At 34.4% G+C, this 21,520-nt stretch overlaps 1 protein-coding gene across 1 annotated transcript; it reads left to right on the forward strand.

Moving 5' to 3' along the window:
* The first annotated feature begins 1,598 nt into the window (after window positions 1–1,598).
* On the forward strand, window positions 1,599–19,035 carry LOC129880611 (cytochrome P450 97B2, chloroplastic). Its single transcript, XM_055954706.1, has 14 exons — window positions 1,599–1,840; window positions 2,763–2,943; window positions 3,672–3,779; window positions 4,541–4,625; window positions 6,653–6,891; window positions 7,148–7,321; window positions 10,491–10,538; window positions 10,677–10,736; window positions 10,968–11,054; window positions 11,353–11,441; window positions 17,563–17,654; window positions 17,958–18,019; window positions 18,178–18,327; window positions 18,414–19,035. Exons 1-14 carry the CDS (start codon window positions 1,710–1,712, stop codon window positions 18,633–18,635), a joined length of 1,728 nt encoding a protein of 575 aa, XP_055810681.1. The 5' UTR covers window positions 1,599–1,709; the 3' UTR covers window positions 18,636–19,035.
* Window positions 19,036–21,520: the final 2,485 nt, after the last annotated feature.

The following is a 21,520-nucleotide window of genomic DNA, read 5'->3' on the forward strand; positions in this document are numbered from 1 at the left end:
CAGTGGTATGTAATACACACTCTCTACTCTCTCAATTTTTTGAAAAAACCTTGCCACATGGATAAAATATTCCACCTTGATAAAAAATAAATAAACTATTAATATTAGTTAAAAGTTAAAGACTAAAGTATTTATATCCCCCAAAAAGAAATTATTTTTTATGAAAGAAATTACTTTTTGAAAAAAGAAATTATTTTTCAAAAAAATAAAATTTAAAATACTTTGCTCACGCACTCCACCACCTCTCTCCCCTCCCCCTCCCACAATCCCCGAATTTTTTTTTTTAAAAAAATTCTTTTATAAAATATCATTAAAAAATGCATACTTCACCCCCTCCTCAACTCCTTCCTAAAAAAATGTTAGTATTTTTATACTTTTAAAAAATAAAATTATACCCACCCCATGTAACCCTCCGCTCTTAATTTATATTTTTTTAAAATATATTTTTCTCGTTTTGTTTTATATATGTACATATATTCTTAGGAAAATATTTTTTCTTACTTGCGTACCGAATATAACAGAAATAAAAATTTTATTTTAAAAAAAGTCTTGCGGTAAGTAAAAACTAAAAAAAAAAAAAAAGGGCAGCCCGGTACACTAAAGCTCCCGCTATGCGCGGGGTCCGGGGAAGGGCCTGACCACAAGTGTCTATTGTACGCAGCCTTGCCTTGCATTTCTGCCAGAGGCTGTTTCCAAGGCTTGAACCCGTGACCTCCTGGTCACATGACAGCAACTTTACCAGTGACCTCCTGGTCATATGTATATATCTAACACGAAACGAGAAAAAAAATTTGAAAGTAGAGGTTTAGGTGGGGCGAGGTAGATTTTTTTTAAAAATAAAAATATCTAAATTATTATTTGAAGGGAGAGGAGATGAAGTAAGATTTTTTTAAAAAAAAATTATATAAGAAATTGATGAATAAAAATAAAACTAAAAAATAGAGGGGGGGGGGTTATGGTGAGAAAAAGTGGTGGAGTGAGGTAAGAAAAATATTTTATAATTTTTTTTGGGTGTGAGATAGTAATACTTTAATCTTTAATTTTAACTAATTCTAATAATTTATTTAATTTTTGTTAAGGTGAAATATTTTGTCCATATAGAGTATAATGTGATAATTTTTTTAAATGAAAAAAAGAATGTAGTACACACATCATGATGAGAACAAAATTAAAGAGAGATGTGTGTTTCTCAAACTAATAAGTAATAGTTTAGGTATGAAACTCACACTTTTAATAGTTTAGGTATGAAACTCAAAAAAGAGAAATAGTTCAAATGTATTTTTAACATTTACATCAAAAATAGAAAAACAAAAAATAAAAAAGAAAGAGAGAAAAAATTTGAAAGAGGATAAAGATCCCAAAATACCTATCCGGGAAAAAGCATTTTTCACTTTTTGAGCTCATGTTAAAATGAGCTAAAAATTTTGAAAAGACTTTTGTCACTTTTTAATTTTTATATGTTAGGTCTTTACGTAAATACTCAAACTTTAGGGACATGAAAATTTATGTTTCAAATAAACATAATCCTAATTAAAAAAGAGTCCTTTCCACTACATATTTAAGACTTATGTCCTAATATTTTATTTACATTCTGAAAAGTCACTTTTAATTCATTTGTTTAACTACTGCTAGTAGTACTCTAATTCCCTCCACTTCTGTGGTGCCTTTTCTATCCATCAGCACTCAACAGATAGTTTGGTTTGAGGTGGATGAAAATGGCAACTGGGTTTTGTAGCAGCAACACCTGTCTCGTGTTGAATCGACGGAGTGACTCAATTCTCTGTCACTTTCCCTCTTCTTATCCTACTTCTGGGTCTACCTCCAAAAGGTTTTCAATCAGGTATCTTTCTTTCATGAGTTTGTTTACTGAGTAGCCAAGGCGGTTCTGTGCCTTTTACAGCAATTTCATTCACTTTTCTACTACTTGTTACTTTTATGACAAAATTTCCTACTTTGATATGACCTTAGATAGATAGGACATATTGAGGTTATTAGGTAGTTGAAGATTTGTGGTATTACTAGCCTATTCATATATGGTAGTATGGAGCACCGTGTCGATCATAGTATTAGCCTTTTCATGTAGTTGGTGTATTTTGGTATATGATATCATCTATGGTTTAGTGTGTTTAGCTTATCGCAGCCTGTTGCTGTTGTTACGGTTCCTCGAATATATGCTCCATACTGCTTTGCTATTAGTTGTGATGTTTCTCTCCACTAGTGTTTTTCTTTTAATTACTGCTTTGATTTGCTGTCTTTTGGAAACAGTCTCTCCACCTCGATCCCAAACCTCACTTTTTGGGATTTCACTGGGTATGTTGTTATATATTCAATGAATTATTAAGACAAATATAGGATTTGAACCAAAGCTACTGCCGAACGTGTGGCCCCTAAAAATCTAACTTCTAGGTCTACCCCCAAAAGGTCTTTAATCAGGAAACTTTCTTTCATGAGTTTGTTTAGTGTATGGTTATGAATTCTTGATTCTAATCTTTTTCAAGTTAATGAGTTCTAAATTAATAATAAATATGTATATTCAATGAATTTTAAATTACAAATAAAGCTTGTGGGTTCGACCGAGCCTGTGGCCAACACCCTAGCTCCGACCCCTGCTTACCAGCATCATAGACACATGTTCTACCTTTTTAGTCCTTCTGGAGTATAGTCTTGTTGATTGAAATAAGATATCCTCTTTATCTTTTGTGGTATCTAGCGGTTATATTTGGCAATGTTTTTTGGCTGAAATTGAGGACTATGAAATGCAGATGCCAGTCCACAAGCACGGATGAACCAAAAACAAAGATGAATTTATTTGATAATGCTAGCAACCTCCTCACTAATCTGTTGAGTGGGGGAAAAATTGGATCAATGCCTATTGCAGAAGGGGCAGTGACTGACCTTTTTGATCGGCCACTTTTTTTCTCATTATATGATTGGTTCCTAAAGGTAATAGCCTTAGTATGTTACTCTCTCTTATCCCTGTATTCGTGTGAACTAAGTTGCTCGGACTCTTCATTTTTGATACGGCACCAGTATCGGACTCTCCAAAAATACACTAGTTTGGGAGAATCCGACACACACTCATTGACATTTTTGAAGAGTCTTGAGCAACACACCCTTTGAACAAGAGGCACAATTTAGTTTGTACTGTGTTTTTAAAATTCATTTCTCAATGGTCAGAGGGCACACAATATTGTTTTGGACGATAAATTGTCGAGTGCTGGGTTGGTGCAAAACTCTTATCAAAGCAAGAAAAATCCTGTATTATTTGGCAGAAAATATGAGGAAATAGAGAGTTGAAATATCATGATGGAGAAGAGACTGAAAATGTGGATTTATGATTTATGTCTGCAACAACAGGATTAGTTTGTTAGTTACCAACTTTTGTTAGAATAAATTGGTTATTCAGAACAAAGGCGTGAAACATGTGTTAGTCTTTAGTCATATTAATAAAAAAACCAGCCAAGAACTTGCTAGGATATGTTGAGTATTATTCATATCAAAGTTGACTAATTTGTTAATCTTTTTATAATGAGAAAAATGGATGAACTTACTTGTAGGGTTTTCCCTAGAAAAGGTATCTGAAACAAACACTGTACGATTTTTCTCTTAATTTTGTCCCCATATTTCTTTGTGAAATTTAATTTTCTTCCTTCTTTTGGTTGAGCTCACAGTATGGATCAGTCTATAAACTTGCTTTTGGACCAAAGGCATTTGTTGTTGTATCAGATCCCATTGTTGCTAGGCATATTCTTCGCGAGAATGCATTTTCTTATGACAAGGTATTGTACTACAATTTTTATCGCTCCAGCCCCGGTAAACCTCCTATCCATTTTGTTCTTTGTGACTCTCTTGTTAATTGTTTAGCATATCTAAGATCATGCCTGCTCTTGTATATTCTCATATCTTAACTAGCCTCTACTTGTCAACTGTTGCCTTGCACATCATCTCTTAGTCATTCTTTTACTGCTTTTGCTGCATAGAAGGGATACAATTGACTCATGTGGGGAGTTAAGATCTGATCAAATGTAAATTATCTGAATTGGTTATTAGATTTGATTATATTTGCAAAAAGTGGAGTATCAGTGGAACCTTTAGACAGCTAGTAATTGCTCCTTGGTTCTTCATTAAGTTAGTTACTTTGTTATATGATGCATCCGAAATAATTTTCCTCCTTCTTTGATGGAGAAATTTAATATATGCAAGGACCCAAGTTAACATATGATATTCTGACCTTGATATTACACATTTACAGTTTTAATTGCATGTCTGTCTATTAATTTCTATCAATTTCAAACCATAATAATTCCAGGCCTTGTTCTTTCTTTAAAAAAAGCAAAAGTTATTAAGAACTTGCTTATGACCTTTCTTTTTTTTTCTTTTTAATTGTTAGGTAGAAAGGAAAGTCTTGTTAATACTTACATTAGCTGATAGAATTTAATTTTTATTGTGGCATGATTTTTTTTGTTAAATAACAACAGCAAGAACTCAGTCAACTTACTCTATTTTATGCTGTAATGCGACTTTTCTTATTTCTAACCAGGGGGTCCTTGCTGAAATTTTGGAACCAATCATGGGAAAAGGGTTGATACCTGCTGACCTTGATACTTGGAAACAGAGAAGAAGAGGTAAGCATGTGTTTAATGGGGGTGGCCTGGTTCTGCCCACTGTTTCCCCCATAGAATCTGCTAGAGGTAGCCAATAATCCTGCAGTAGAAACTATTGACTCATATATCTGTTGATGTGGTCAAGTTGGACTGATTCATTTTTTTCTTCATGATCAGTACGTGATGCATTACAAGCATGATGCTTATTTGATTTGACCCTTACTAAACTTATCCATGATAAAGTATACTGGTTTCATTCTTGACCCTTACTAAACTTATCCATGATAAAGTATACTGGTTTCCCATATCTTTTGATACCTGCTCTTTTCTGTTCTTTGAATGGTCAAATAGAATAGTGCCCATCTGTGATAAATTGGTTATGCAAGAAAAGTGCAATGCCTTCGTGACTGGATAATTTGAATGATGTTCGAGATCAAAGTTATCTAATAGCCTATTTGTTATCAAGGGTGGCACCCAGTGGCGGATTCAAGATTTGGTATTGGGTGCTCACTTCCTTTAATATAAAATTGCTCGCAATCACAGAGTATAAATGTATAGCAACTCGACATGTCAATAAAAAAAGTAAATGATAAAACCACGATTAATTTATCATCACCAAACATAACTTATAATCACAAGTTATAGATAAAAGAGATCAAAAAGGTTTTACAAGTAGAAAAGTTAAAAAGCTAAATGACACCGCATAAAATAAAAAATATAAAAAGAGAGAAAAAGTATGAAAAAAATAAATTGAAATAAGAAAAGGTGCCACTTGGGAAATCAAAAAATAAAAAGAGCGAAAAAGTATGAATAAAAATAAAAAAGAGAGTAATTGTATGGAAAAAAATAATTGAAATAAGAAAAGGTGCAATTTTTAAAAAAGAGAGTAACAATAAAAAAGAGAGTAAAAGTACGGAAAAAAAATAATTGAAATAAGAAAAGGTGCAATTTTTAAAAAAAGTGTTGCTAGTGAGAATCGAACTTGTGACTAGCAGACGTCTGCATGCCTTAACATTAAAGCAATAATCAAAGCACCCACTAGTCCTTTTTGTTCAATGGGTGCTTATTTCTTTTTTATATCCGTTTTATTCATATTTTCTATATAGATATACAAAGTTTTTGTCGGAGTCATGGGTGCTCGAGCACCCGGAATGCTCCATGTAGATCCGCCCCCGGTGGCACCACTTGCTTTCAACTGTCCTCTAGGATATGAAGTTATGCTGCATTTTGTTCCAGTGATTCAGAAACATAGAAGTGTCGTCATGATATTCATCACTAGTCAAATGAGGTAGGAAAATGACTAATAGATGAGAATACCAATAGAAGTTTTAGAGAGGAGGATGAAGCTGCTCCTACCACTAATAAAATTATGAGATGATTGTGTTCTGCTTCAGTTCTATACATGGAAGCAATTCTATTGATTTCACGGATGATGGAACTCAGCCGACTTAGACTCCCTCTCCTACGTCAAGACAAAAACAAAACAAGAAAAAGATAACATAAAGAACATAATACAGAGAGACTCAAGTTCCCTATCCTTTTTAGAAAATGATGTGTAGCCAAAGAGAAAAAGGGTCATCTTGGTAATTGGTGTTTTTCTGTCTCCCAATATTTCAAGGTAAAGGAGTATTAAGACAAAACTATGCTTTTGTGATCCCACACGACAGAGAAAGTTGAGGTGCCATTTGAGATCCGTATGCCTTTGTGTGGTTTATGAAGAGTCAGGATCACGTTTATTATCCAGTGACAGATGTAGCTTTAGAGCTACAGGTTCAATTGAACCTAATATTTTATACACAGAACATATATATGTGTAAAAATAATAAATGCATTGATTATTAGATTTTGAACCCATAATTTTGAACGGTAAACCCATCAAATTAAAATCCTTGATTTGATTCTGTTTTATCAGTCATGTGTGCATACTTTTTCTTTTTTTCCTTTGTACTTATCTATCTATATGTAGATATATACATACAAGCTTGTGGATTCATGTACAAACATTTGTACCCTTCAACTAATTTGGTTAGCTCTCCTGTTATTGACAGTTATTGCCCCTGGATTCCACTCATCATACCTAGAAGCTATGGCTAAAGTATTCACTGAATGTGCTGATAGAACAATGTTGAAATTTGATAAGCTTCTTGAACAAGAAGATTCAGGAGGAGGGAAGACAATTGAGTTGGATCTCGAGGCAGAATTCTCAAATTTAGCACTAGATATTATTGGGCTTGGTGTTTTCAATTATGACTTTGGTTCCATCACAAAAGAGTCTCCAGTTATTAAGGTCTGACTCTACAACTAAATTCCTTAATTTTATGAAGCTACTTCCTTTACTTTCTCAATATGCTGAAGCAATAAGTATATTATTGGTATGTCGTGTTTTTCTCTAGACTTATAGTTCTGGAGTAAACAACGCACATTTGCTTTTTCTAACAGCTGAAACAATTTCAACTATTTCTACACTGCAGATACTCTTCTATCTTCTCTCATCCACTTCCTCCCATCAAAAATTGATGGTTTTCTTTTAATGAAATTTGCAGTCTGTGTATGGTACACTTTTTGAAGCTGAGCATCGTTCTACTTTCTACATCCCCTATTGGAATATCCCTCTGGCAAGATGGTTAGTTCCTCGGCAGCGAAAGTTCCATAATGATCTGAAGGTCATCAATGACTGTCTTGATGGACTTATACAAAATGCAAAAGAGACCAGGCAGGTGAGAGGATGGATAATGCCTTTATCTAGCATTAGAAATTTCACATTCTGTAGACTCTTATCAGTAATAGAAGTTTCATTTGCATTTATCTATTCTTGCTTATTGCCTTATGGTTGTAGTTGGTTTGTTCCACATGCGCCATAATGGCAAAAAAGTTTGTTGTTACACTTATCTTTTGTACTTCCATCTATTTGTATGGTTTGATATTTTCATGAGAAGCCAGTCCTATTTGGTGATCTGTATCCTTTAGGATCATACATATATCACAAGCCAATAATGCTTGAATTGTTAATTAAATTCTGTAAGTAAATAATCAGGCATATCTTTGGGTGCATAGCAGCAATGCTTTATTATATTGTTGATGTTTGTCAAGTCTTTTAATTTTGTTTAGAGACTCGCATGCCCGTGTATGGATAAATGTGAGTTTTGGTAAATCTCTAGTTTTGGTGAATATATAGTATTGGAATGAAATGGACCTGAATAGAGCTGTATGGACACAGAGGACTCATATAGTTGATTAATTACCTTGCGAAAAACAAATTAAAGGACCTTTGCAGATGTTTATAAATACTATAAGAGTTATAGTGCACCTTAGTTGTCACGCCCCGAGAGGGTACCCTAGGCATGGCCGACACTCGAAGACCATTGCTGGTCCCCAAGCAAACCACTTGGTCCGATCACACATACAATCACTCAGCAGAAGACTCAAAATGAATTTAAAAGACATTCAAGTGGGCTAACCAAATCAACATTTCGAGAAGAATAATGTATTTAAAACAAATCTCAAATCAACTCCATATCATAAGGATAGTTTTGAAAACCAAAACATCTACTCGACACTATCATCTATCTGTCTATGAAGCCTATATCACTACCAAGAAGGTGCCAATGACAAGTTCATGGCTACCCCAAAGAAAATACTCAAAATAAACGATAATAACTCAAGAGCGCCTCCGGTGCACTTGTTGATGATCTCTAGAATCTGTCTCTGCATCATTAAACGATGTAGGTCCAAATGGACGTCAGTACATAGAATGTACGAGTATGTAATATAGCAGAATGAAACATACATCAAGGTAGACTCAAATCAGTTCAGAGATCTCAAATTGGGAAAGTGAACAACTCAATCAAGATGTCCTAAGTCTAAACAAAATAAGATTTAGACAGAGACCAATCATGTATAATCTAATCAGAGTACTATCAAGACTTATATGAAAGTTTCTCTTATCCGACAACCATCACTTATGAGCCAGTGATAGTACAACAACCCGATGTTGTTGCCACCTTCGTTCAATACCTTGCCTGGGTAAGAACGAATCAACCAATCATAGATCCAAAACCAATCAAGTAAAATTAGAAAACATCTGACTTAACGGTTCAATCCTCTCCTATGTTTGGCGACGTAGTTATTGGGTTTGATTTATTACTTACTCTTACCTAATTCGGTGTTCGATATTTCTCCCAAGACTTAATATGCCCATAAGACTCAAATCAAATCGAATTATGCAAATCATCTCATCTAGTCACATTGGACTCTTATCAATTCCATCATCATCTCAATCATTAACTCTTTTTGTTTAAAACATGCGTTTAAACTCATTCGTATCCCATCAAAACTCTATCTCAAAAAAATCATTTATACTCAAAATACTTAGGTTTAAATAATAATACTTTTAAAGACTTCTCACACTCACCTTATTCTCATTCAAGACATTCACAAATCATGCTTTAAGACTCAATCAATGCATATAGTATTTAACTGTCAAAACTCAATTCATATGAAAACTCAAACTCATTTAAAATTAATGTTTATGCTCAAATCATCAAGTTCTTTCAGTAAAATATATTTTCAAAATCATCCACATCCCGTCAAAACTTTCTCGATTTCAATCAATCATGTTCAACCTTCATACTCATTTAGACTCTATAAAATATATATATATATATATATATATATATATATATACTCAAAAATATATATATAAAATATTAGTTCAAATCACTCTCTTTATCAATGCATAAAAGCCATCATCTTTACTCAAAAATATATGTATGTAAAAGTCATAGTTATCAAATCAATTAGGGTTCACGGGGAAGTAGCCAAGAACAACAAATTCCAATCAATTGAGAGATAGAAAACAACAATAACCTCAATACATAATTATACGGAACTCAATAGAAGAAGAATTAACTCAATCGGAATTCAAGAAACTAGGTTAGACTCAACTCATTCTCAACAATCGATAGAATTAGATGTAGGGCACATGGACGAACTCAATCCACGTTATGAGTAGCCTTACATACCTGAAAGATTGATATTACTATCGAAACTCGAAAAACAATAGCTTGCTTGGAGGAAACCTTTGATCTTGGAACCTCGATACTTGATCTTGGGAAAAGAAACTCTTTTATGAAGTTCTTAGAGTGGAAGAGCTTGGAAAGCTTTTATGAAAAGTTTCTCTTCGTATCTTGAATTTTTGACTTGAAAGCCTTAGGGTTCTTGATGAAGAAGAGGAACCCTAAGTTAGTTTTGAGAGAGTTTCTTGAGACTAGATTGTTTGGATTGATGATTATGAGAGGAAAACAAGTTAGTTGGATGATATACTCAGTTAAAACACAAAAAATTAACTTAGAATAGGGATAAAAAGCTTGGGAAAGGACCAAAATAGCCTTGGAGGATGTGCAAAATTTTTCTGAGAATTTTACTCCTATGACTCGTTGAAAACTCTATTGGTCGTAGAGTTGAGCCATAACTTTTTATGCTCTGATAGCCTCTTAGTAAAATGGTCATAACTTTTTACTCCGAACTCAGAATGAGGTAAACTTGGTGGCGTTGGAAAGAGGACTCAAAGACCTTTAATTTGATAGGTCATGGGCCACCTAATTATTTATATTCAAGGAGATATAATCATTTGAAGTTGACCCAAGTAAAATCTTTTACCGAAACTCAATCGGTAAGGAAGTTTTCAACTCAACTCTGTGCTAGAGGATCCTTATGACTTTAATTCATCTCCAAATCTATTCTCACACTAAAGAATGAACCTTCACACATGCACACAATTATGAATCATTCGGTACAACCCCATACCCCTATGAAGGATGGCTCGGTCTTAGCTAAAAAAAATCGGGGTGTTACAATAGCTTAATTCTTGTTACATTTTTTACGCAGGAAACAGATGTTGAGAAACTACAGCAAAGGGACTACTTAAATCTTAAGGTTTTTTGCTTATTTTTTCTCTTCTTCTTCTATTTCTTTTTTGTTAGCTGGTATGCAAAAGTGTATACAAACAATTTTACAGAGCATTGCAAAACTCAGACCAGTGAGTCTTGGCATTGTAACTTTTGAAGTTTGCAGGATGCAAGTCTTTTGCGGTTTTTAGTTGATATGAGGGGTGTTGATGTTGATGATCGTCAGGTAAAATATCCTGTTCCTTTTCTGTAAACTTTTTTCTGTCATGAAGTGAGAAAATTGTCACAATCACCAAATTTTATGTGTTTTATTTATACAAGTAGGTCTGATTCCTCAATAACATAGTGGAATGCACGAGGGTATTCATGGGATATTTTTTGTGGACCAAAATTCATGGAGTGTAAGTAGTTTATTGCACAGTTCAATCTCAACCCTGTCACTAATTTCTTTGGACAGCTAAGAGATGACTTGATGACGATGCTGATTGCTGGACATGAAACAACTGCTGCTGTTCTTACGTGGGCTGTTTTCCTCCTTGCACAAGTATGGGTCTTTACAACCCAAAATAAATATCTTCTATCCTGTTGCAAATATGAAATACATAAATAAGAACTTGTCATGCTAAAGGTTGTAATTGTTTGAGTTTCAAAATTACAAGTTTGCATATGGAATTTTCAAGTCCCTTTCCTATAACGTACATGTCATTCCCTCATTTGCCACTTTACACCTATTTTGTTTCAGTTTTAATGTATCTCCTTAAGTTGATTTGTTTTACCCCAAATTTCTTCAAAGTGGACCATGAACATTGTGGCTAATGTCACTTTCATAAATTATCCTGAAGCATCCCATCAAAATGAAGAAAGCACAGTCAGAGATTGATGCAGTGCTTGGTCAGGGAAGGACGACCTTCGAGTCTCTTAAAAAATTAGAGTAAGTTATCGAGCTCATAGTACTGGTTCTTGTACAAGGAGCAATCACTTCTTATGGCATTTTCTCTCAAAATGTAAACCTCCGTACTTCCCCTCAGTGGGCCTATGCTCCTTGTTAACATAGGTGGATATGTTCAATCTTTCCGTAATTTTAAGATGAACTATTTTCTTGAGTTGAAGTAGCAAAGATATCTAGTGAAAGTGTTTTTGGTGTTTACCTTGAGATGTTAAAGTTCCAAACAATTTCTACTGGTGTTAAATGAGGCAATAGGACCATATGCAATTCTTTGAATAGTGATGCTTTTGTAAATTTAGTTATAGCTTAAATAAGAATGTTACACTGGGAGATGTGCAATCTGAAAAGAATAAGGTAAGGAATGAAGAATATCTGACTAACAGTTGAAACAGTGATTATAGAGATTAAATAGAATTAAGATGGTTAGACCATATGAGGAAGACAAGTCCTTACAATTGAAAAACGACAATCATTAACCTGGAAAATGTTGGGAAAACACAAAAATATATATGGTCAAAATAATGAAATAAAATGGAAAAATAATGACACCAAGAATTTTACGTGGAAACCCTTTTAAATAAGGGAAAAACCACGAGCCAAGAGGAGCAACTGATATCACTATAGTAAGAAATTTTATACTAGGTAGTACCGAGTACAATACTCAAAATAGACTACCACACACTCAAAAAAGGAATAACACTCTTTTGATCTCCTACCTTACTAAAAATATCGCTCACACTTTATTTTTCTTCACAGACTATTTTCTTATAGTCTATGGAATACCTCACAGCTCAAATATTTTTCTCTATGTCTGTGAATTGGATGTCTTGAATGAGGAGCTAAAGAGCTCCTTTTATAGGTGAAATCTTCACTTTACAGTTCACAATTTTGTTGACAAAATTGTGCTAGTTTTTCATTCAACATTTGTTGCTTCCTTTTTCCTTGCAACAATAATTGAATAAGAAAAAGAGGGGCTGGACTCCACAAATCTCCCCCTCCAGTCCTATGCACCAGAAGGAGGTATCTTCATCTTCTCGGAGAGAGCTCATGCCAACAAGTGCTTTGCACAATCCAAACTTTTCCCTTGTTACCATTTTGGTCAACATATCTATAGGATTCTCATTTGTAGAGATCTTTTCAACCTGCATAGATTTGTTTTCTATCTTTTCTCGAATCCAGTAATATCTCACGTCTATGTGTTTTGTCCTTGCATGGTACATAGAGTTCTTGCTCAAGTCTATTGCACTTTGACTGTCACAATAGACGACATACTCCTTTTGATGCAAGCCAAGATCTTGAAGAAATTGCTTGAGCTATATAATCTCCTTGCCAGCTTCAGTAGCCGCAATATACTCAGCTTCAGTTGTAGACAGTGCAACACATTTCTGCAACTTCGACTGTCATGATATAGCTCCCCCTGAAAAAGTAAACAAATATCCAGCAGTGAATTTTCTATTATCAAGATCACCTGCCATATCAACATCTGTATAGCCCTTCAAGATTGGATTTGATCCTCCAAAACACAAACATTTATCTGAGCTTTCTCTCAGATACTTGAGTATCCACTTTACAGCTTTCCAATGTTGTTTTACTGGATTGTCGTGAAATTTGCTGACAACACCAACTGCGTGAACAATATCATGTCTAGTGCATACCATTGCATTTATTAGACTTCCGACGATGGAGGAATATGGAAACTTTGGCCATGTTCTCCTTTTCCTCCCTAGTTGTAAGACACATTTTCTTGCTCAACTTCATATGACCAGCAAGAGGTGCGCTAACAAGCTTAGCATTCTTCATGTTGAAGCGCTCCAATACACGTTCAATGTACTTCTCCTGTGACAGATAAATCTTCCTTTTATCTCTTAGACCAGTGATTCTCATGCCCAAAATTTGCTTGGCATGACCCAAGTCTTTCATGGCAAAAGACTTACACAACTCTTTCTTCAGCTCGTCAATTTTGGAAGTATTTCTACGCACAATCAACATATCATCCACATATAGCAAGAGGATGATAAAATTATTGTCAAATTGTTTTTGTACAAATAAACAATGATCTGAAGAAGTCTTCTTATAGCCTTGCTCCTCCATAACAGATTCAAACTTTTTGTACCACTGTCGAGGAGCTTGCTCTAGCTCGTAGAGACTTTTTTTGAGTTTGCACACAAAATTTTCTTTACCATTTACCTTGAAGCCCTCAGGCTGTTCAATATAAATCTCCTCTTCTAGGTCACCGTGAAGAAAAGCCATCTTCACATCCATCTGCTCAATCTCTAAATTAAGACTAGCAGCCAAACCAAGAACTGTACGAATTGAGGACATTTTCACAACAGGAGAAAATATTTCGTCAAAGTCAATACCCTTCCTTTGACCAAATCCTTTAACAACCTATCTGGGCTTCAAGCTGTGTTCTTCAACTTTAACTTTGAACACCCACTTGTTCTTCAAAGCTCTCATGCCCTTAGGCAATTTCACCAACTCATAAGTGTGATTCTCATGCAAAGATTTCATCTCATCTTGCATGCCTTCAAACCATTTATCCTTATGCTCATCTTCCGTGGCCTCCTCATAAGGTGAATAACACATACTCATTAGGTGAATAGCAAGATGAGGGAATACGTTGTCTTGTGGTCCTCTTAAGAGGATTATTTGCTTCTTCCACAACTTCATGATCTGGAGCATCATCAATAACAATATCATTGTTATTATCAATATCAACATGTTGATCTGAGACTTGATTCTGAGCATCACCATGATCATCATGCACATTGTATGAGGAACTTGATCAAGATGGATTATGCCATCTGAACTTGAAGATTTTAGCTTCTCCGCTTTGTTAATATCTTCAATGGTTTGATTTTCCATGAAGACGACATCGCAGCTTCTCGCAAGCTTCTTCTCAATTGGATCATATAGCCTGTAACCAAATTCATCAAGGCCATATCCAACAAAGATGCACTGTCTTGTCTTGGCATCTATCTTTGACCTCTCATCTTTCAGCACATGTACGAAAGCTTTGCAACCAAATACTCTCAAATGGTCATTGGAAACATCCTTTCCATATCAAACTCTATTTGGAACATCACTTTGCAAAGCAACAACAGGAGATAAGTTAATAACTTGTGCAGCGGTCAATAAGGCCTCACCCCAAAAGGAGTTCGACAACTTTGCTTCAGAAAGGAAACATCTAACTCTTTCCATCAAGGTCATGTTCATCCTCTCAACCAACCCATTAAGCTGAGGAGTCTTAGGAGGAGTCTTCTGGCATCTAATACCTTGATGCTTGCAGTATTCGTTAAATGGTCCACAATATTCACCACCATTATCAGTACGCATACATTTCAGTTTCCTCCCAGTTTCTCTTTCAACTGAAGCCTGAAACTGCTTAAAGACACCCAACACTTGGTCTTTAGTCTTCAAGACATAGACCCAAAGCTTTCTTGAGCAGTCATCAATGAAAGTGACAAAATAGAATGCACCACCTAATATCCTTTTCTTCATTGGACCACATAAATCAGAGTGCACCAACTCAACCAACTCTGTCTTTCTTGGAGGAGGGTTAGACTTAAAGGAGACCCTATTTTGTTTTCTCGCCAAGCAGTGCTCACACTTTTCTAAGTTAGCACTTTAAAAATCAGACAACAATTTCTTCTTGGCCAAAACATTGAGTCATTTCTCACTGACGTGGCTAAGCCTCTTGTGCCATAACGTTGAAGAGTATCGCTCTCAACTGCATTCACCATATTTGCACAAGTAGAAGCCGTAGTCCAGTATAGACCACGACGTTTGTTACCATGAGCCACAACCAAGGAACCCTTGATGACTTTCCATTTTTCACTGCCATTGGTACTAACATATCCTTCATCATCTAGAACACCAACAGAAATTAGGTGCAGACGAACATCAGGTGCATGTTTTACATTGTTTAAAACTAGTTTAGTTCCAATACTATTTCCAAACAGATTGTACCAACATCAACCACCCTAGATACAATCTCATTACTCATACTCAAGGTTCCAAAGTCACCGAGAGTATAGGAAGAGAAAAATTCCTTCTTTGATGTCACATGAGATGCGGCACCAGTGTCCACAACCCAACTTGACTCATCACAAGCAATATTTATTAGATCTGCATCAAGGACTGTAACAAGATCTTCGGTAGAGACGGTGGCTAGGCAATTTTCATTGCCATCTTCTTTATTTTCCTCTTTTTCTTTGTTCTCCCTCTTCAATTTCTGGCAGAACCTCTTTGTGTGCCCTTTCATGCCACAATGATAGCACTTAATATCCCTAAAGTCTGCCTCTGGATTTGCTTCTGCTATGTTCTTTAATTTGAGAACCACGATTTTTATTTCTCCCCCTGGAGTCAGTTATCAGGACATCCGATGAAGAAGAAGAACCTTGAGATTTTCTTCTCATTTCTTCGTTCAAGACACTACTTTTGGTGGAATCCATAGAGATCACACCATCCGGAGCAGAATTTGACAATGAAGTTTTAAATGTTTTCCAAAGAGTCTGGTAGGGAACCAAGTTGAAGTAAGTCTTAAATTTCTTCGTCAAATTTAATGCCCATAACAGACAACTTGTTCATGATTTTCTGAAAATTATTCAGGTGATCTGTTATCGGTGAACATCATGATATTTTAAACTTAACATCTGCTTTATTAAGAAAATTTTTTTGTTCCCAGTCTTCCGAGCATACAAGCTTTCAAGATGCTTCCATAGGGTATGAGCATGTGTCTCCCCAGAAATATGGTTTAACACATTATCGTCAACCCATTGCCTAATAAATCTACACACCTGTTTGTGCAATAGATTCCACTCTTCATCAGTTTTATTTTCAGGCTTTACAGTGGTAAAGACTGGTTGATAAAAATTTTTGACATAAAATAGATCTTCCATTTTCTCCTTCCAAATGGTATAATTAACACCATACAAAGTAATCATTCTACTAGTGTTGGCTTCCATCGTTTGCCCCCCAAAAATATAACTATAGCAAATCAAAGTAAATCTTTTCTGATGTGGAAGTTCAGACTATACTGCAACCACAGAGCATACTCAGATAAAATCTTGCTCTGATACCAGTTTGTTGGAAAAATACGGACTAACACAAAAATATATGGTCAAAATAATGAAACAAAATGGAAAAATAATGACACCAAGAATTTTACGTGGAAACCCTTTTAAATAAGGGAAAAATCACGAGCCAAGAGTCACTTTAGTAAGAAATTCTACACTGGATAGTACCGAGTACAATACTCAAAAAAGACTACCACACACTCAAAAAAGGAATAACACGCTTTTGATCTCCACCTTACTAAAAATATCGTTCACACTCTATTTTTCTTCACAGACTATTTTCTTATAGTTTATGGAATACCTCACAGCTTAAATATTTTTCTCTATGTCTGTGAATTGGATGTCTTGAATGAGGAGCTAAAGAGCTCCTTTTATAGATGAAATTTTCACTTCACCAGTTTTTCATTCAACATTTGCTGCTGGCAGCAATTTGCAATTCAACATTTGCTGCGTCCTTTTTCCTTGCAGCAATAATTGAATAAGAAAAAGAGGGGCTGGACCCCACAGAAAATAGAGGAGAGGAAGGTAAAATCACGTGGAATGAAGTAACTAGGAAAATCATAGATTGGCAAACAAAGGCTTGTTATACAGCTGAGTTGAATAGGCAGACTGCTGCATATTAAGAATTGAACTCTGAACATCCATTCATGGATGAATTGCAGAGAAGACTTGAATCTCCATTTCATATACACAGGAAGAAGAACTATACAGTGAGACTGAAGTAATCTCCTATTTATATACATGACACATTCATGATCCAGTCCAGGTTCATTACTAACAGAATTATAACAAACTTCTAACTAACTTCTTAATCTAACAGCTTACTTGGCTTACTAACAGTAGCATAACTAACTAGCTCATTGACTCCAACTCAGCTATTTGCTATCTCTTTGTTATATTCTCTAATACTGCATCCGGTCCTAGTCTCCTGTATATATTATTAGTAGTAACGAGATGAAGTTTTTAAAGATATCTTTTGCATGATCTGTAATGCTTCTTGATGCTATATCATACTTCCATGGTATCAGATATTTGCGACTTATTGTTGTGGAGTCGTTGCGCTTGTATCCACAACCTCCATTGCTTATTAGACGCTCCCTTACATCTGATAAACTACCAGGTAAGATTCCTAACACTGCTTTGATTATCTACTCCTAGTTTTGGGAACTTGGCTCAATTAGTCCTGTAGATATTTCCCTATCTTCCTATGCTTATTGCTATGGGCATTTACATGCCCTCTGACACAGCTATATCTGTTTGCCATAGCTCTCTTTCCATTTGCAAACAAGGATTTTCTCTGGCACATTCGTTCCACTCTTATGATTTCTTCTTTATCAAGGGTCAAAACCCTGTGAATAGAGTATAATCATTGTGTTTCCCCACCCTATTGTTATCAAGGCTGAGACTTTATTTTACTCCTCAGGGGGCTGTAATGGTGACAAGGATGGATATGAAATTCCAGCTGGCACTGATGTTTTCCTATCTGTCAGTTTTCATTTCCTTACTTTTACTTTGTTAGTTTTGTCCAAGTATTATTAAGTTCTTGTGTGATTGTGAGTCGTGTCTTTTTGAGTCTTTACGAATTGACTAGTGGTTGGCAATATCTAGATGAATTCTTTTGACACTTAAGCACATCCAAGCAGGTATATAATCTTCATAGGTCACCATATTTCTGGGACAAAGCTAATGAATTTGAACCTGAAAGGTTCCTAGTACAAAAGGAAAGTCAAGGCATTGAAGGGTGGGCAGGTTTTGATCCATCTAGAAGTCCTGGAGCATTATACCCAAATGAGGTACTATTCTGTTCACTTTTTTTATAAGAGTAGATTCATTTCCAGATTTTGTGTTTTTACCAATGCGTGTATGTCTTTGTAATCAGATTATATCAGACTTTGCTTTCTTGCCTTTTGGTGGGGGACCAAGAAAATGTGTTGGTGACCAATTTGCACTTATGGAGTCAACCATAGCATTGACAATGTTGTTGCAAAAGTTTGATGTGGAACTGAAAGGGTCTCCTGAGGATGTAGAACTCGTTACGGGGGCAACTATTCACACGAAGACTGGCTTGTGGTGCAAATTAAAGAAGAGATCAAATGTTTGAAGATCTTTAGCTTGTGGATGATATTCACAATTCTGGCAAGTGCATTATTCTTAGAAAATTATGACGGTCTACGTTCTCTGAGGAAGAGAATCCATAACAGCAGTGAAAGGATTCACCCAAGAGTTCTATTTCCTTGTATTATGATTGTAGGAGGGAACAAACTTGCATCAATATAGATGCCAGCTTTTACTCGTATGCTTAAATCATGTATCTTTTGAACCTTTTAATTAAAAACAAAAGAGAAGCTAACAGAATGGACATTTCTCTAGGTTAACCAGTTAGGGGTTGTTTCGTAGCGGGATAAGAAATAATTATTTGTGCATTACTTTTCATATAACTTATTTGGTAGGTGAGTTAATATCTTATATGGCTATTCAACTTTGAATAGTTCACTTAGAAAGTCATTCAATTTAAAACAATTTACTTAGAAAGTGACTCAATTTGTTTTATAGCTCAAAAGTTACTCAACTTAGAGTAGTTCATTTTAAAAGTCACTCAACTTATGTAGTTCACTTAAAAAGTCACTCAACTATTGATATTTTACTCAAAAAGTCACCCAATTAATTTAAATAATTTTTTCATTAATTTTTAATTTAATTTTAAAAAATAAGAAGATGCTTTTTAAAATTATTTTATTGAATCCTTTCGAATTTTATAATTATAAATTTCTTGAAAAATGCATAACAACAATTGACAAAAATTCTTTCATTTTCCGTTCTAGGATTTTCTTTTCTCTTATTTTTTTTTCCTTTAATATTGACAAAAGTCCCTCTTGTTTTTCTAGTGTCTCTCTCTCTCTCTTGTTTTTTTTTGTTGGTATATTTATGAACAAAATCATGGGGAACAATAGGCTAATTTAACCACGAAGGGGTAAAACAGGAATGAAAATAAGCAATCTGCTATATATACATATACAACTCTATATTGTTTTCTACAAATAAATTTAGTTTCTATAACCATTAGCTAATTAAATGAAATTAATTATTTCAGCTATTTCTCTTGATATAAATGATTAATATATAGAGACCAAATAGCTAGGCTCTACCTATGGTTCACATTGCAATAGCAACCAAAACTATTGACTTCTCAATTTTAAGGCCACGTGAAACCAAATAGTGGAATTTTAATTTAAATATCATACATTTTTTCTAGTATGTTACAAATTTGATTGATAAAGTGGAACGCATCAATAAAATAATTAAAATAAATATCTTATTATTTCTTAATAAAATTAATTTGAAATATTAATTGCATTTCAACAAAATTTAATAAAAAAATTATTTAAATTGGTTGGATGACTTTCTAACAGAAATATCAATAATTGAATGATTTTTTGGTTATAAAATAAAGTTGAATCACTTTTTAAGTGAACTATCCTAAATTGAGTGACTTTCTAAGTAAACTAATCTAAGTAAGTGACTTTTTAGTTATAAAACAAAATTGAGTGACTTTTCAAGTAAACTGATCAAAATTGAATAACTATATGAAATATTAACACTTTGATAAGTAGATAAGGAATAGGAAAAAGGGGAAAAATAAATAAATAAATACCCCTCAACTTTCAGCTAATTTAACCTTCGATTATACTATACAGGCATACCCTTTAAACTAATGATTTCCCCCCAATCAACCTCAAATTCCCAATTTCAACTGAAATTACCCTTTTAAAAACAGTTCCTTTGTTTTTAAATGAACTGATGTGGCAGTGGTCGGTGTTGGTGGTGGAATTATGACAGCCATTTCCAGCTTCAATAATGATATCCAAGCAATTTTCCGTAGCATACAATTGAATATCTTCAAATATGATGCCAATTTTTTGCATTTCAAGAACCCAACAGCAACTTAAAATTTCTCACCAACAAGCTTTCAAATTAGTAGCTATTTTTTATTTCCAACACACAAAAAATGACTTCAACAACAACCAACCTTTGAAATTAAACTTTTAGCCTAGATTCGTTGATCCCAAAACCCAAACAATTAACTCGATCCTTCATTCTCAGATTCATTAATAGAAATAATCTTTTTAACTGTTGTAATTTGATATGAGTATGAATAGTGGAGGATTTGATACGAATTATTTATCAATGGAGGAAGGAGATGAAAAAGATTGGATAGATGGATTTGGGGATTTAATTTGGTATGAATTTATTTAGTATAGTGGGTTCGATTCGGGTTAATAGGGAGCATCGGATAATTTCATTTGATTTGGAATTTTCCATCCAGTTGAGGTGTGTCGGGATTAAATTTCATAATACGAATACTTGTAACGGAGGGTAAAACTGGCTAAAAGTTAAGGGGTAAGTTTGACTCTTTTCCCTGAAAACTAAGTTATTCATGTATAAAATTAATATGGAAATTGATTGACAAGTTAAAAACTTGCATAACTAATTGATGTATAAACTATGAGAGAATCCATATATTATTTTATGTAGGAAGAAGATGGAATAACTAATCCCTACATAAGATATTACATAGATTTATTCATACCAAATCCTTATATTACTAATACCTTCAAAACTATAACCAACTACTAAACGACCCTTTAGGGATTTGAGCTCTGACTCACTATTTCTCGGTAACTTTCATCCCTTTAAAGTGAATTTATGTTATGGATATCTCCGCTATTTAAAAAGGAGAGGTCTTTTTTGGCATAATACATAAATATGACTTTTAACTTGACTTCATCTGACAATTATGACCTCTAACTTTACTAATGCATAAGTAGACATTTTAAATATTCAAAACTTGAACAAATAGACACATTCATCCTACATGGAATCCTACATGGCAATTTTGTATCCTACATGGCATCCTACATGTATTGTGTCACGTAGGACATGTGTGTCTACTTGTTCAGTTTTATACAAGTTTAAGTGTCTACTTAT

This window comes from Solanum dulcamara, chromosome 2 (genome assembly GCF_947179165.1).
Source record: "Solanum dulcamara chromosome 2, daSolDulc1.2, whole genome shotgun sequence".
NCBI lineage: Eukaryota > Viridiplantae > Streptophyta > Magnoliopsida > Solanales > Solanaceae > Solanum > Solanum dulcamara.

What these genes read in the sequence shown, in the direction of transcription:
- LOC129880611 (XM_055954706.1), top strand. Translation starts at nt 1,710, where the DNA reads ATGAAAATGGCAACTGGGTTTTGTAGCAGCAACACCTGTCTCGTGTTG. An exon ending in TCCAAAAGGTTTTCAATCAG is followed by an intron (nt 1,841 to 2,762) that starts GTATCTTTCTTT and finishes TATGAAATGCAG; the next exon opens with ATGCCAGTCCACAAGCACGG. An exon ending in TTGATGTTGATGATCGTCAG is followed by an intron (nt 10,737 to 10,967) that starts GTAAAATATCCT and finishes TTCTTTGGACAG; the next exon opens with CTAAGAGATGACTTGATGAC.